At 48.1% G+C, this 16,110-nt stretch overlaps 1 protein-coding gene across 1 annotated transcript; it reads right to left on the reverse strand.

The window, feature by feature from the left end:
* Positions 1-9,006: 9,006 nt before the first annotated feature.
* Positions 9,007-12,983, reverse strand: LOC1277284 (protein hairy). The gene is made up of 3 exons (XM_316733.4): positions 12,185-12,983; positions 11,575-11,670; positions 9,007-11,431 (listed from the first exon to the last, which is right to left on the reverse strand). Exons 1-3 carry the CDS (start codon positions 12,287-12,289, stop codon positions 10,508-10,510), a joined length of 1,125 nt encoding a protein of 374 aa, XP_316733.4. The 5' UTR covers positions 12,290-12,983; the 3' UTR covers positions 9,007-10,507.
* Between the last annotated feature and the right edge of the window lie 3,127 nt (positions 12,984-16,110).

The raw sequence follows: 16,110 nt of genomic DNA on the forward strand, positions 1-16,110 counted from the left end.
CTGAAATATCATTTCAAAACCAATTACCTGCTATTGAAAAACATCTTGGATGCGGCGAGTAACAATGTTTTAATTCGAAACTGACTTGGAAAACCCTGCAATGAAAAAATAATGAATAATTAACAAAAAGATAAGCAAAAACTATTAAGTTGAAGATTGCTCAAATAAACGATGCAAAACACGTCAAAACCCAAAAAACAACCACGCACAATCTCTAGATTCTAACGACAAGTGAACAGAGGTAATTAAAAAATGTTCATATTTCATAGCTTTTTTCTTCCTCTCGCTATACTCTGCGCTGGTACACTTACTGTTCTTAATCTAAAACAGTAATCGCACAAAAGGCGCCACCCGTAAGATAAATATTTAATTAAGACGATCCGATAGTCCATCAATCGACCTGACACCCGCACGTACAGTGATGCAACGCTAATGCACCTCCCTATCTCCTCACGTTAATCCAGTTCAACATCCTCGCACTGTGGTGATGTTAATTCCTGCCGGAAAAACCCAGTACCATTTTCCCTAAAAACCTAATTTTCCTACCGCTCGTGAAGCGCTAATCCACCACCACGATCCCCACTAATCGAAGCGTACCGACGATCGACCACCCCAGCGGGAACAGGAGCGAGGCCGGGGAAGTGAAAAACTATTGCCCCCACGAGCCGACCGTGAGAAGATGCTGCCGCATGTGTCCTGAGAAGGGGTGGGGAGAGGAGGGGGGAGAAGGAAGCAAAGTGGTGGCACGGGAGTGCAATCACATGCAACCACACACACACACACATGGGGCGGCGAATGGCGGTTCCGCGTGGCGCGACACAAAGTGCTACAAAGTATGAGCCTCTCGGCGGCGTAACGACGGCGTACGGCGCAAACGGTCCGACACCGACACTTCGACTCCCCACCCCACCGGTGCACACCGCTCTGACGCTCATTGCATTCCTTCCATTGCCGCTTCAACGCCATCACCCCTTACCATCCCTCCCTGTTTGCTAAATGCCTAATGATGCCTTAGCGAGCACGCGCGCACGCGCAACCACTAGCGCTGGCGAACGTTTTATTTCAAGTTTTTTTTTTTCTGTTGCTGTTGCTTTGACGAATCGTTCCCACGTTTTTGACCGAAACCACCACCACCACCTTCCTCATGCGGGTTTTTTAGGATGAGGGGGAAAGGGGAGGTATGCCCTTTGTCGTCCCGCTCGAACACGGTTACCAACCGACCGGTAGTTCCGTCGCGCGCGCACAAGAGGCACCGCGGGTTGCTTCTTCCACCTTCGCTGCTGTTGTTTCACTACACGTGGTTGAGGGTTTTTTTTGTGCTCACACTGGCAAAGGGGAAAGGAAGGGAAAAAACTACCAATTCACCCGCAAGTGCCGTGCCGCACCTCATTCCGTGCGGGGGGTTGGTTGGTTGGTGTGGCCACCCTCTCTGTCAAAGCTGAGATCGAAGCGTGAAGCGATAATCTCCACCGACGGTCTGGACGGACCCGCGGTTTTCGAAAAACTCGTCCCAGGGTACGGTTTTTTGGGCAGGCCGAAGAGGCAGTAGGGGAACGTGAAGGGTGGGAAAGGGCACTGAGATTTACTGCACGGCTCGTGTGTCGACACATCGAGTCTCGGTTCCCGGGGGGTGCTGGTGGTGGTGGTGGTGGTTAAGCCAAGACAAGGCGGCTAGTGTTTTTGCGCCTTGCCTTTGCCACCCCGATCCTCCACTGCGGCACACTCTCTCCCCATCACCATGCGCCCCAATGGTGTGTCGAGTGCACGTCGGACGTCAAACGCAATCGATGGGCGATACTTTCGACACATTTTGACGAACGACACGGGGGTGCACACTCTCTCGGCAACGACATGTGTGGTTGTGTGTTTGGACTTGGTGGTTTTGTTGTTGTTGCTTTTCCCATTTCTCCCATTAGAATGAAACGCAGTGGCATACAGTTGCGGGTGCCGATAAACCACAACAGCCTGATGGCGAGATTTTTTGTTCGGAAAGCCTTTAATGGAGAGGGCAAATCAGGGTAGGAATGTTTACAATATATTGGAGGTATGTCAATTCCCTTCGTTCGATGAGATCCGCCGATGATGCTTGGAGGAAAAGGTGTTGATCCTGGCTATGATTAACCTTGACCACATCGTACAATGTGTTTGTGCGCACGTGTGTAATAGAAAAAGCGATTTTGTGATGACTTACATGAAAGGTAATGTCAAGGTCAGGCAAGGAGCTTACAGCGTTGCGTGGAGAATTTTTTCGTTGAGGAACTTCAAACTTAATGAGCAAATCTTATTGATTATAATATCTTTTTTTTCCAAAGACGCTCAGCGATCTCTTCGGACGGAGAATCGATGTTCTTCAAATAAAACAACAGGTGTACAACACTTTGGTAGCAAGATCATTCCCTCATTTGCAGTTAATTTCAAAACTGAAAGATTTTTAAGGCTAGGTAAGGGGCGAACATGAGGTCCTAAGCGATCACATTAATGTATACCCTGCTGAAGTGTTCAGTTTGATTGAGATATTTGCATTTTAGAAGTAAATATTTGCTTGTGTGGGTAGAAAGGGTTTTTTCGGGGTGATTCTTGCGATCTTGGGGTTCTGGTCGATTAGTTTAGCTGCTGGTTGTTCAGCCCCTATGGGTGTTTGAGTTTATCGCTCTCAAGATTTCTAATGAAGATCTTCTCTTTGAGTTGAATTGGAAAAAAGATCTTTACCGCATATTTTGAAGACTATTTATCGAAGGCTATTTAGGAGAGTTTAGGGCACGGCTAACTACGATCGTAAGATCTCAAAGTGAGGCTGTGTTTTATGTCAAACATTTAAGGCTATAGAGTAGGAACTATGGTTCTGATTATGATTGCAACAATGTGCCTTGTTTGCTGAGGACTTTCAATGAACTCTTTCCTACTATAAAACAAAGCTCTTCCGATGTATTCTTGACGGACTGACCTGTAGTATTTGCATGACCCTTGAACTACATGTGGAGGAGCTCTGGTACGATCAAGGCCAATGCTTCAGTTAATGCCTTCCTTCTGTGCTAAAACGGAGACCTCAATCCGATCGTGATTTTTTTAGAATTGGGAAGAATTTTAAGAAGAATTTGTATTCTAGGGCTTGGCTAGAGTAAACCTTAGCTCTAATAGATCATAGCTACACTCAAAGGATGTCCTATTTAGGTTTCTTTCACACTCCATAGCAACCTGTCGTAGTAGTTTCCCTAGGAGGAATGTTTCTTTAAATGCTGTAACTTCACCATAGAGGAACACCTTAGGGAGATCTCACTCTATCCACACCTCATCTTAACAATTCCTCAATACACTTTGTTAGCGCTCCCTACCACTGTATTCCCACCGCTGACTCCGACTCGATCGTGCCCCGTTCGGACACGTTCACGCTCAATCATGACAAATGGCCCAAAACGTCAGTGGCGTACGCTAACAATGTTGCTGCCCGTCTCCTTCACCGACAAACTGGCATCAATATTTCACTAACTCATTTCACGCTCCCGGTTACCCGATTCCGGACACAACCTCACGCACACATACACACGCACACGTTGGTGCGTGATCGTTAAATTTAAACCTCCTCAGCTTATCCGCTGGCGTTTCAGTGAGCAGTAAAAATACACCACGAAGCTAAGCGTCTTTAAAGATTGAGATGAAAAAAAAAACAAAGCGGCACACTAACATACACACACAGACGCGCGCGGGAGCGCAAAAAAGGCGATCAGTTTAATGGCGAAATTATCTACAGCGAACCATAACGCCGGGATCGGCAGTACGCTGGTCGGGACCGTCGGCGTAAATCGTTTGACTCACGCGGCTCAAGGGTGAGCTTAATCTCCCGCCGGGGATCCGGTCGGGGCCGGGTCATCTTTGGGGCGATTTGCCCGATGTGAGTGTTGCTGCCAGTCAGCCTGCCTGCCCGCCTGCCGCGTGAGTAATAAAAAGAAACGATAACAAGCTGTGAGCTGTGAGCCGTGCTGAGTGGAGCTACTTTGAGGGCGGCTGTGTCGGCACTTCGAGCCATCCGTACATCCTTATTTACAGGACAGCTTTGTCACAGACCGATAAGGCTGTGTGTGTATTGTAGTTGTGATGGTTCTAAGCGCTAGGCCGCTGATTATAAATACTACGTCTTCCACTTCATCGCCTACAATCGACACCGACGATCGCACCGGCTTAATGTGCACCCTTCGTACGTGGTACTCTCCAGAGGATTTAATTACAAAAAATTGATACCCCCTAGCAAAGTGGAGGATTTGCTCGCTAAGCTCCACTTAGTGCCCGCTAGTGATTGGGCAATTTAGTCCCTCGGGGCTGGGACATCTTGCCCAACCGCATCAATGAAACGATGCCACATTTGCATCGCCCTCGTTTTCGTTGTGAAAGCTCGACATTGGCTGACACCAATTGCCCACCGGGTGCCTCTTTTTCATGATCACCGGTAGTGCCTACCGGAACCACCGCTTTCCCGCTGCGCACTAGATCGTGCCCTTTTCTTTGTAGTGCGCGCCTGGCCGATGCTAACACGTGACAGTTGCCGGGTGGTGGTCAGTGCTTCATGATGCTCCGTGCGAAATTGATTTATGCCAACAGCGAAAAGGCATCGATGGTGCGATCATCCACATCGGCACCATACCGCCCATTAGGGTTGCAGATGAGCGCAGCTTGGGACTTCAGGAAAGGATTCAGGAAATTCACTATTTTGTGTGTGTGTGTGTGTCTCCAAATTCCTTTAGAACGCGAGTTCGATGTGCTGAGTTTCTAGTTTTTTTTTGCTACTTTCACATGGAAAAATGCGGAAAGTTTGCATGAGGGATCTCACTCGGATTTGCATGAGGGAGTCGGATTATTTCAAATTGAAGTCCCCAGCTCTCCTTACCCCTTTGCCCGATTTTGGTCGCTAGAATTTGAGGGAGAATATTGGCACGAACGGACATCACGAGACAGCCGCACCCGAAGGACTGCCGGTCACGTGTTGCGCACAGAACAATGCTTGATACGAGCGCGTGTGTTCCTGCGGATGGGCAGAACACTGCCGAAAGTAACAAGGGGCAGCACCGCGCTCCGTTTGGCAAGTCTCGTGTGCCGGGTAGGCCGTGTTTTGTTGTTGTTGTTGTATTAAGTGGGTCGTCTGCTGCTTGCACGATCAGCCTGTGCGGGAATTGGCTTGGCGCTGCATCGGCCGTCTCGTGCGCATCGTACGCGGCCGGGCTCGAACGCGCATCGTATTAGAATGATTCTATGCATCACGTGACTGTTTCCTTTGGCTTCGTTCTCTCGCGCGGTCTGGCGGAATGGGTGATTAGACGACATTTGCACTGGATGCGGACCGTGCTTGAAGGTTGTTGAGCCGAACCGAACCGGGCGCCGGAGCAATGGACAAGTAGAATGAGTTCTCTTTACATTTTGCAAAAAAAGATTCCACCCGTGAGTTTCTGTGCTTGTGTGCATATTGTTAGGCGCCAAATCAAAATATACATGCTAATGTTTAGATGAATATAGAAATTGTACAATTTATGTAGGTTTAGGTGATGCCGCTTGGGGGCCCGGGTTAACGGTATTATTTTATTCTGCTGAATGGATGTCGGTCCCTAGAATGCAAGGCTTAATGTGAATCAGCAAATGCTGAATATTTTGTCCTTTGAGTGTGTTGGGATGTTTAGCATTGCTGCATGATATTTATACATGGCACCATACGGGTATACAGGCGGAGAGTTTTAGCCACACTTTAACATTGTGCATCATCTGTTTTATTCACTATTCAAATTGAATCTGAATCCCTATATTGTACTTCTAAGAATTTCTATGGACGTCTACGCTAATTTGTATGCTTAATTTAAACGATGCGGCTTTACTGCCGGGAAGAGCATTGGTCGATTAGCGAAAATTGTTACAAAATCATTTTAAAAAATACATAAATTCCGCATTCGAAACAGGTGTACGTATCGTTCCAAAACAAACAGAATAGGTCCAGGAACAGTGTCAAATAGTTTTGGATCTAGTATCAGTTTCAGGTCCGGTATGGGTTCTTTATCATTTCCAAGCTTGGTATGGGTTCAGTATCAGTTCCAGCAGTTCCAAAATCATAATGTACTCAGTATCAGTTTCAGAACTCAGTACCAGTTCCAGGACCGGTATGGACTCAACATCAGTTCCGGGACAGGAACGAGTTCAGCATCAGTTTCGCGACCAGTATGAGTTCAATATGAGATCTAGTACCGGTATGGGTATTCAGAATCAGTTCCAGGACCGACATGGATTCAGAATCAGGTTCAGGATCGATAAGGACTCAATATAAGTTTTAGGACCGAAATGTGTTCAGTATAAGTTCCAGAAACGATAAGAACTCACCATCAGTTCCAGGACCGATAAGGGTTCAGAATCAGTTGCAGGATCTATAAGGACTCAGTATAAGTTCTAGGACCGAAATGGGTTCAGTTTCATTACTAGACCCTTAAGTACTCAACATCAGTTCCAGCACCGGTATGAGTTCTGCAGTACCAGCTGCAAGATCGTGACGGATTCAATATCAGTTCAATATCAGTATCAGTTCCAGTACTGGTATGGGTGCGCTATCATCACTTTAGCGTAGTTAAAGGTTCTACATTAGTTTCTCAAAGTCATAAAGCAAATCAATTCATATATAAAACAATAAACAGCACAATTGACAGTAACACGTGACACGCCGGCAAATCGGGCCACTTATTTAATAGTCAATGTTTCGTAACTCCACACTCATACGAGAACTCCCTGGCAACAAACATTTCGTAACCCGAAGCACCTTAACCTAGGAAGCGGCACCGGAAAGTCAAATGTGGTTCGTTGCGAAATAGGCAAAGCATCGATTTGCCCGCAAAATGCTAAACATCTTCCCCCTTTGTTGCATATTCGCCCCGTGTGTCGATTCTCAGCTCTGCCTAATCCCTTATGCAGCCGATCGCCGATCGGGTGCGCCGGTGTTTTTGTTTTGAAATCTCGCTGCCCAAAGTGTCTAGCCGATTTGTGTCTGCACGCGAGGATACGGGACGACCTGATCAATCGGGGGGTTTTGCACCTCTGTTGGCGTCACGTGACCGACACCAGCGGGAGGAGGGGAGGGGGGGGGGTACGTGCGGTTGTTTTGCCATTTGAAAAGCGTTGGAGGATAAGAAGGAACCTTCTGGCGCTTGGTGCGCATATTCGACACACTGGCAGAGAGGTAGACAGCACTGCAACATTAACGATGCACATTGTTGTTTCTGTCGGACGGTTCCGGTGGTGTCGGTGTCGCTGATCGATCGAGCGGCAATGTTAGATATGTATTTGCTTGCTGCTCGTGTTTCCGCCCCAGTCACGAGATATTCTAGAATTTCAAATGACAGCAGCAGCAGCTACTGCATTTGATTTTGGATGCAGCGCGCTTCCCTCTTCGACCAAAACGGGCTTTGTGGGCTGGAGAATATGCAAGCGAATGGGTGGAATATGTACTAGCCTGAGCTCAGACAAAAACGTGACGTTTTGTTGGTGTTTTGTAGGTAAGACGTGTTTTCTTATTGGATTTTTAAAATATTAGAATCTACCAATAATATTTAAATGTTGAAATAACCTTAAGCAAAATACAGGTTTGATCAATAAGCAGAATAAGGGGAAAAGAACAAAAATGGAATATTTTTCTAATGAAAACATACATGTAAGTAATTAATTATATTTTTTTAAACAGGTTTTTTATTTTGTGAATTTATATTTGTGTTTTTGAAAATATCTTAAAACAAACCTTAAAAAAATATTTTGTTGAACGACATTAAGACAAAAATGCTGTTAAACGCTTCCAGGTTTCCTCCGAAAAGATATTTTTTGGGAAGGATATAACTAGCGCCATCTATGGGCGGCTCCAAATACTGCACCTCTGGTTGGAATATTTCTGTACCATTTCCGAATCAGAATGAAGGAACCGCGCTTTACAAGCGTATTTTCCGCAAAATTCGTTTCGAATGTGATTTTAATAATTGTTTCATATAATTGCCGTAACAACTTTGACGCTGAGAGTTCATCAACGAACCCCCAAATGAACTGGGCAGATTGTGGGGGGGTCAGTAAAAACCACCCCATCGCATCACAATTTTCTGCCGTCTCACGCTCTCCGCATCGTACGTGCGGCAAACTTCGCTAATCAACCTGCGCACGTGTGAATCACGTACGCACTCGAAAAGTTGAGACGATCAGACAAAAAAAACATACATACACACACACAAATACCATCCCTTAATTTTTCACACCTGTCCCCGTGCCCCCCTCGCCTTTCGTTCTCCCCCATTCGTGTGTGAGTGTGTGTTTGAAGAGCCTTCGCGTGTTTCATCAATGTATCGCTAAGCGATGACCGATCATCCTCATCGTCATCATCATCATCATCGGCTTCCATCACTCCCCCCCATCCACCCTTACTGGATCGATGAATTGGACATTAGGCACGAGCCAAACCGCGCAATCGCTCCATAGTGACCAATCGCTATCGATCAGGAGATGGTAGAGAGGGTGAAGCAGAAAGAAAGAAGGCAACAGCAAAGGAAGAAGAGGTAAAAAAACATCCGGAAAAATAAACCAACAGCTCACGAATTGACGTCAGCGTGGCCCGGGACGGGGTGTCACGCATCGATTGCTCTGTGGCCTCGTGCAGAAATGGTAGGGGAGGGCGGAAGTTGGGGTTGCAGGGCACGGGCGACAGCAAAAACGCATCCCACCTCCCTATGCAGTGTGGGGTTGGACCAGAAGCAAAAAATAAAAACAGTTAATTTGCGCCATCGTGAACGGGTGACACACGTGGGGCGAGGCCTTTGCAGCTAAACCGGAACAGCAAGCTCGGAATCGGAAATCGAAAGCGGCCCGGAACCTTCCGGACGACCCCGAACTGCCCTTGAGATCGATAAGAAAAGTGGAACGAGTGGGGGTGGAAGAGGAGCTTTTTGTTTTGTTTTCGGATTTTTAGGCTTTTTGTTTCCCTCCCAGCAGACATAAACACACACGAAAAGGTTAAGTTTCATCATATTTGTTGGTATGAATTTTGTTTTATATTTTCTCATGCTCACAATTTGCGCACTGACCAGTGCTAGGATTTTCTCTTTACGGGCTTTCCTCTTACAAAATATATGTATACAAATATATAAAAACTATTTTTGTTCTTTACATAGGATATCTCGTCTCTAGGACACTTACAGGCTAGGTTTATATTAACTTCTATTTAAATTATGTACAATTTTTAGCTCTGCTCTTTCACTCCTGCTTTTTCCTTTCCTTACAGATTTGCTTACTGTTTTTCCTCACTCTTTGTGTCTTACATAAGCTCCTTTTCTTGTGTTTCTCACCCACTGTCCCCTTCTGAACTCAACAAAAGACGTGAGGTTGTGAGCAATAATTTAAACGAACGTTTTAAGTTAAAAGTTCTCTTAGCCGCTTAAAAGAACGTCTATCTACCCTGTTGTGGGTCGCGAAAAATGCGACACAATAAAAAACAAGCACGATCAGCACTAAGGCAAGGACGCACGATCACGCACACAAACAGGCACACAATACAATCTCACGACAAACACAGTGTGCCAGACAAATTGTGTACAGTAGTTGTTGTTGTGGTTGTTGCTTGAGCACAATAGTAATTGTGCTCGCAGGGGAAGTTTTTTGGAAGACTTTGCTACCACACTTTGCTTGGCACGAATGGCGGGAGTTTGTATGTATCCTTTTCTGTGTATGTGTGCGATTTTGTTGCGCCTTTTGCCTATGCTCTGCGCCAATGTGTTTTCACATTTTTACTACGCGCTGGAAGACGTTAGTGATTTTTGTCGCCAAAAAAAAAAGGGGGGAAACTAAATTAACTTTTTTTTTTTGCAAAACTAAACAATTCCTAAAACTAAATCTTGCGGTCGGGAGAGACAAAAAAAAACACACCTGAAACTATGGCGAGGAGAAGGTAATAATCCCTGTGTGTTCCCCTGTTTACTAAAAAAAACACTCTCACGTAACGACAGTAGTTGATAAAGCTTTTACACCCTTTTTTTTGCTAGATGCTACACACACACACAAACATACGTTTTGTGCACCAAACATCCTAATGCCCTAATCGATTCCTGCTTTTTTGTTGTTGTTTCTTTTTCTTAAAAGTTACTCACAGCATCACAAACACATTCGCGCTCCGCGCCTTACTGCCACCCACCCGGATCGTCCGCACACGCACGCACAAACACTGTTGCACAAAGATCATCCCCCTTTTATACACACACACACACACACACATGTACACACTCAGATGCATGAATTTCCCATCGGTGGAAAATCGTATGACTAGTGATCACTTTGCGGTGCATGGGAGGGGGTGGTGGTGCTGGTAGCGATGGGTGGTGGTGCAGCCAGCGATGAAGCGCAATGTCAACCCGGACCGGAAGTCTGCACAGCATCTTCCCACTCGCCGCTCTTCTCCTTAGGTACTTAGGCTTCGCCTGACACACACACACGATCACATACGATCACACACGAAACACATTTACCATGGGCGCCACGGTTTGCCGTCGTCGTCGTGCTTCATCTCGTGGTCCTCGTCCTCGTCGTGGTACGGTTTCTTCATCACCAGCGACAGGGGGCTGTCGGGGCTGCTGAAGGAGGAGGAGGACGACGAGGACATGGAGGAGGAGGACGAGGCCGAAGATGACTGCTGGTGCTGGTGCAGGTAGCCGGTGGAGCTGTTGCTGCTGCTGTTCACCGCACTGTGGCACTCCATCGGCTCGTAGTGGGAGTTGGCCGGGCTGGGCGGTGCATGGTAGGGCGAGGAGGTAGCATGCTCGCGGGGCACGCGATCGTACAGTGAGGAGGTGCCGGAATGGCCCGAAGAAGCCGATCCGGTCGAGGCGGTACGGCTCGGGATGGGTACGAGCATCGGGACGGGCGGTTGGGACGGGTGCACCTGGGTGGTGAGCGTTTGGTGGGGCGCACCGGTTGGCAGCATGAAGGCGATGCTACCGTTCGGGAGCTTGGTGGGGATGAGCTGCACGTTCGAACCGGCCATGTAAACGCCACCATTGCCAGCCTGGACGGCACTGAGCGGGCCGGGATGTCCGGCCAGTCCGTACGGGTGCGGGTGGCCGTGCTGTTCCGGCGAGCTCGGTGGCGAGGGCAGAATGTGTTGCTGCTGGTGCTGCTGCTGGTGATGGTGACGCTTCGGCAGGTCGGACTTGTTCACACCGTTGATGCAGTTGTTCAGGTGCTGCAGGAGCCGGCGCTTGACGTGCGGCTCGAGCTCGGGGAAGCGGCCCACCTCCTGGGCGCACTCGTTGAAGCCGGCCTTGAACTTGTTCATCACGCTCGGATCGGTCGCCTGCGACATGGCGGTCTGCTGGCGCTGCAGGTTCTCCAGATGCTTCACCGTCATCTCCAGGATGTCGGCCTTTTCCAGCTTCGAGTGGCGGGCGGGCTGTGAGGTAGAGGAGAGCAAAAATAGGGGGGAGAAACGTTAATAATGGTCAGAGCGATTTGGGCGACAAAAGAACCAGAAAAGCTCTTTCTTTTTTAATTAAAAAAAACACTGTCTAATCAAAAGGGGCAGGAGATACTTACGTCTTTCTTCATCGCGTCCAGGATGAGCGTCTTGAGCTCGTTCAGACAGTTGTTGATACGGGCACGGCGCCTTTTTTCCATGATCGGTTTGTTGCTCTATAATTGGAGAGAAAAAAATGAAGGCAATGATTAATTAAATGCTTCCCTTTTGCTTCAGTTTCGGCACATTTCCTCTCTTTTTACCCGACCCTCCGATAAGATTAGGAAAAGGTCCAACAACGAAAAAGCGTATAAAATACGAAAATAAACTCAAAACACCAGACAGCGGCGTTTTTTCCCCGTGTGCCAAAAGCATCAGAATCAGCAAAACACAAAGCATTAGCTTTTGGGGAGCAAAAAAAGGAAATAGGAACTCAAACACACTATCAGCTCTCAGCCCCACCGTACACTGATTGTGATTGTCGTCCCTCATTAACCGAGCTCCTGTTGAGCTACTTCCAATTTCAATGGCACCACCAGAAACTGCCCGCAGACGGCAGATAATCCGTCCAGCCGCGCTGAATCATTTCGTCTTTTGTGCGTGCCCCCTGTGTGTGTGTGTGGCTCCTGTCATGTCCCCATCTCTTTTTTTTTATTTTTTTTTTTGCGTTTGATTGCCCGCGAAACTTACCCGACGATTATCGCTGGAGCGTTTGACCGGCTCGGCCGGCGGTATCTGGGTGGTGGCCGGCGTTCCGGCAACCTGTTGCGCGGTCGCTCCAATTCCAGTCACCATGATGACTGCTGCTGTCGCTGTTTTGTTGCTGCTTGGCGAAATCAAATAATCCGTTTCAACGCCTCACTATCTCTCGCCTCACTCTCGTTTTGCCCTGTTTGGTGAGCAAAAGGGACGGCGCAACGTAATTGAATTTCACTGCTACACTTGCTCTGCCGTTTGCTACACTGCACTTTGTACTTGTGTTTTTTGCTTTTTGCTTGTTGTGTTTATTCACGGACACTTTACACACCAGGTTGCTTTGGTTCTTAATTTGAATTTGTTTGCTTTTTGTTTGCTTAAACCATCATCTTCTCATCATACACACGTTCACGGTTGCTTTCTCAATCACAGCACACACTCGCTTGCGTTGCGCTAAAGGCACTGTTTCCGCCACCAAAGGACACTGTTTTTGTCAACACAAACACACAATCTCGTTGAAGTGTAATCCGCTCGGAGGCTGCGTGTTGCTCCGTTCGCTGCCACTTCCCGAATGATGCTGCTGCTGCTGCGCTGTTGTTGAGCTGCTCTGTTCTCTGTTGGTCGTATCGTCGTACCACACACGCGCGCTTGTGATCGCACTCTTTGCCCGTTTATCGATTCTCACTCACTCTCTCTCTTTACTGTGCAAGCGTACGCGTTTGTCAGCTTTGCGGAGATGGGCACGACTTGCTCGGCTGAAAGCTCGGTCGGTTTTGATGCCCTGCTGATGGCGACGGTTCGCTAGATCCCTTCCTGCGGATTGCCAGCGCTGCCGCTCGGGAGCGAGAGAGCGATTTTCGCTGCGCTCTTCGCTCACGCACGGTGCTGGGCGAGCGTGCGCGCGCTCTGTCTGTCTCTATCTCTGTCACACTGCATCTAGCGGGCGTACGAAGCGAGAGATCAAACTCTCGCGCAGGTAGTTTCTCGGGCAAACGGAAAAATAGAGAGAGAGAGGGCGAACGAGATGAGCTGCTGCAGAATGCACAGTGCACGAGCGAGACGCAAGACGGCAAGATCAAAAAGCAAAGGACGAAAGAATCCTTCGGGAAAAATGGGATGTTAGATTTCGGGTGGAGGGGATGACTGAGCTGAGTAGAACAGGGAAGGGAACAGTCACCTCTTCTCGCTCACACTGCAGGCCAAAATCAAAGCTTCGGCCCTGTGTCGAGCGAGGATCCATTGCACATACACGGGGGTACAACAGGGATGAAGGAATTTGTTGCTTTTTTTCCTTGGGCCCAAAACTCTGCGCAGTCAGGTAGCGGAGCGGAACAGGGAGACTGCGTTCAGGATCATTTGGTCGCTCGCTTGCTCGCTCTCGCCGCCTCAATCGTCCATTAGCAGGAACTGTACGAATTAATGGATGCGTCTTTCTTTTACCCCCTCAAGCACTAATGTTTTTACGGCCTCTTCACGTTTCGTCTTTGACCGAGGATCTTTCCTTGAGGGAGTTGCAGTTGCACCCGATGCTCAATAGATGGCAGCACCGGTACTGAAAAACTTGCTTGCTTCCTGTGACGATGCGTATGCGATGAGGATCTTTAAATCGTTTCGGCTTTAGGAGGAATTTCTTTTGCTACGGATTTCTTTTGAGTCTTTGCTTGATAGGAGACTTTTTGTGAGTGTTGCACGCTTTTCACTCTATAGAAAATCACCATGATGTTTGTTGGTTGTCCAACAATTTTCGCGTCTAGAAATATACTTAAAGAGGCAAACTAAAGGTATTTTGCAATATGACAAGACAGTTAATTCCCAAGAGTAAGAACTTACATTCTTTTGCAAATAAATTTAAAAAAACGTTACAAATGAATTATAATGATCTCTTAAATACCTTTTTGTTGTCATAGGTCTATTCAATTATTGAGCTAAATTTAACAGCTATCCGACACTCGATCAATTCCCCTTTTTCATAAGCTTGCGTATCATAATTCCCACTCACCGAGTATTAATTCGCATCCAATCATTTCATCACGGTACGCTGTATCATTTCCTTTTTTTCTCCTCTCTAGCCAAAATCTTCTTGTCAAAATCCTTACCCATGGTGTTGGGATCATCGTTGGCGGCGGGTATAAGGCTCGGGCTGCGTACCCACCGCATCGTCACAGGTCATCTTCTTTTTTTTCGGGGTTGATGCTGCCGTTATTGAATCATTTTTGAAAAAGGTAGGTAGAACAAACCGTAGCCTTATCCCGTGCCGTAGCGATCGTAGCGAAAAGTCATAAAAACCCCGGTACGAAAAATGGTGTGCGTGGCAGCGGAAGTAAGGAGTGTGCCCTTGGATATGGTACATACACGCGCTCGAGGTACAAGTTTCGTTGGTTTTTTTAATGGGTGCGTGAAACGTTTGTCTGACACCTAGGCCTATTTGAAAATAGTTGAACACTGTGGTTCTTATTTTTATAAATCTCTAAAATATATAACAGCCCAAGTCACAACCAAACAAACATGTGGGGAAAATCCTTTCCTTTAAGTGAATAGATATTTAGAAAAAGAGATAAATAAATCTGATTAAAAAAGATGAGCAAAAAGGCAAACGAATCATGAAGGGGAAAAAACACAAAAGTCACCCCAAAAGAGACTGAAAGTAAATATGAATGAGCTTTGCTGATCGGGCTTTTCGATACGCTGACCGTGTGCGTTTGTATGTGCTCGGTAAAAAAAAGCATCTCCGTGGCGTGCGTGTGCGAGGGTGAGCGCGCGCGCGCGCTCACGCTCGTTCGCGCGTACTCCTCTTCCATTCCTTTATTGTCCAGCAGTTCGTTCTCCACGAGCCAGCCAGTGGACGAACGAAAGCGAAAAACCAAGGGGTTGGGTGGTAAAAAGCCACCAGCCACCAAAGGCGGTGGCGGCGAGAGCGAAGCCGAAGCTTTGCAACCCCTTTTAAATCAGTGGCGAAGAAAAGGTGCACCCCGGTCGGTCGGTAGCCACGATCGCCACGATCATCATCATCATCATCGTTGGATAAAATTGAGAGCTTTTTGTGGGGAAAAATCGCTCCGCAAACGAACAAAGCAAAGCAACATGGGGTGTAGTGGAGCTTTTATTTCTCCTCCATTGCTGGGTTTCGGTTCGACACGCGCCCCGCTCACGGACAAGCACGAGCGACGCGCGCGAGCGAGACAGCTAGCGGTGTTGCTCCCGCGCGTTCGGCCATCGCGTTGAAGCATCCACGCGCCATGCTCGGATGATCGTTTGCCCAATGGCGAGTGGTGGGGGACTATATGGCCGCCCAAGAGCACGCTCCAGCGCCGGCAAAGGGCAGCTTTGGCACTCCTGCACACGCTCAGCAGCAGCGGCTCGATCTCGCTCGATCTCGCGTGCTCGGCCGCGAGCCCGAGAACAATTCGAGTAGCCAAAGAGAGCCGCCGAACGAACATCTCACTCCACACAGTGTGCCCTTTGGTACAGTCGGTTGGGGGAATTGATTTGGTTGGCGTTGCTGGGAGCGCGAGAAACAGGTAGCGAGAACCGGCGGCAGCCACTTGTTCGTGTGCCCGGGCGCTCTGAGCAGGGGATGGTTGCCGCCCGGGCCCGGGCGTTAGTAGCGCTCTCCGCGTCCTGCAGTGTGTGTGTGTGTGTGCACTTGAGCACGCTTGCGACGGCGGAACCACAGCGTGAGAAAAGAATTTCGGTTTGATCGGTCGATCGAGCGCCCGCGCGCGCGCTGGTTCCATAAGCCAGAAAAGAAAACAAAACGGTCGACGGCGGCAGCCACGATCACCGTCGGCGGCAGCCAGCGTCTTTGCTCTTGCTCGCACTATTTGCTTCCCCGTGCTTGCTTTGCAAGCGGCCGCCACCAAACAAGACGTGGTGCCGAGCTGCTGCTGCATCAGCAGATCAGATTGCATTCTTCTGCCGCA

This window comes from Anopheles gambiae, chromosome 2 (assembly GCF_943734735.2).
Source record: "Anopheles gambiae chromosome 2, idAnoGambNW_F1_1, whole genome shotgun sequence".
Taxonomy (NCBI): domain Eukaryota; kingdom Metazoa; phylum Arthropoda; class Insecta; order Diptera; family Culicidae; genus Anopheles; species Anopheles gambiae.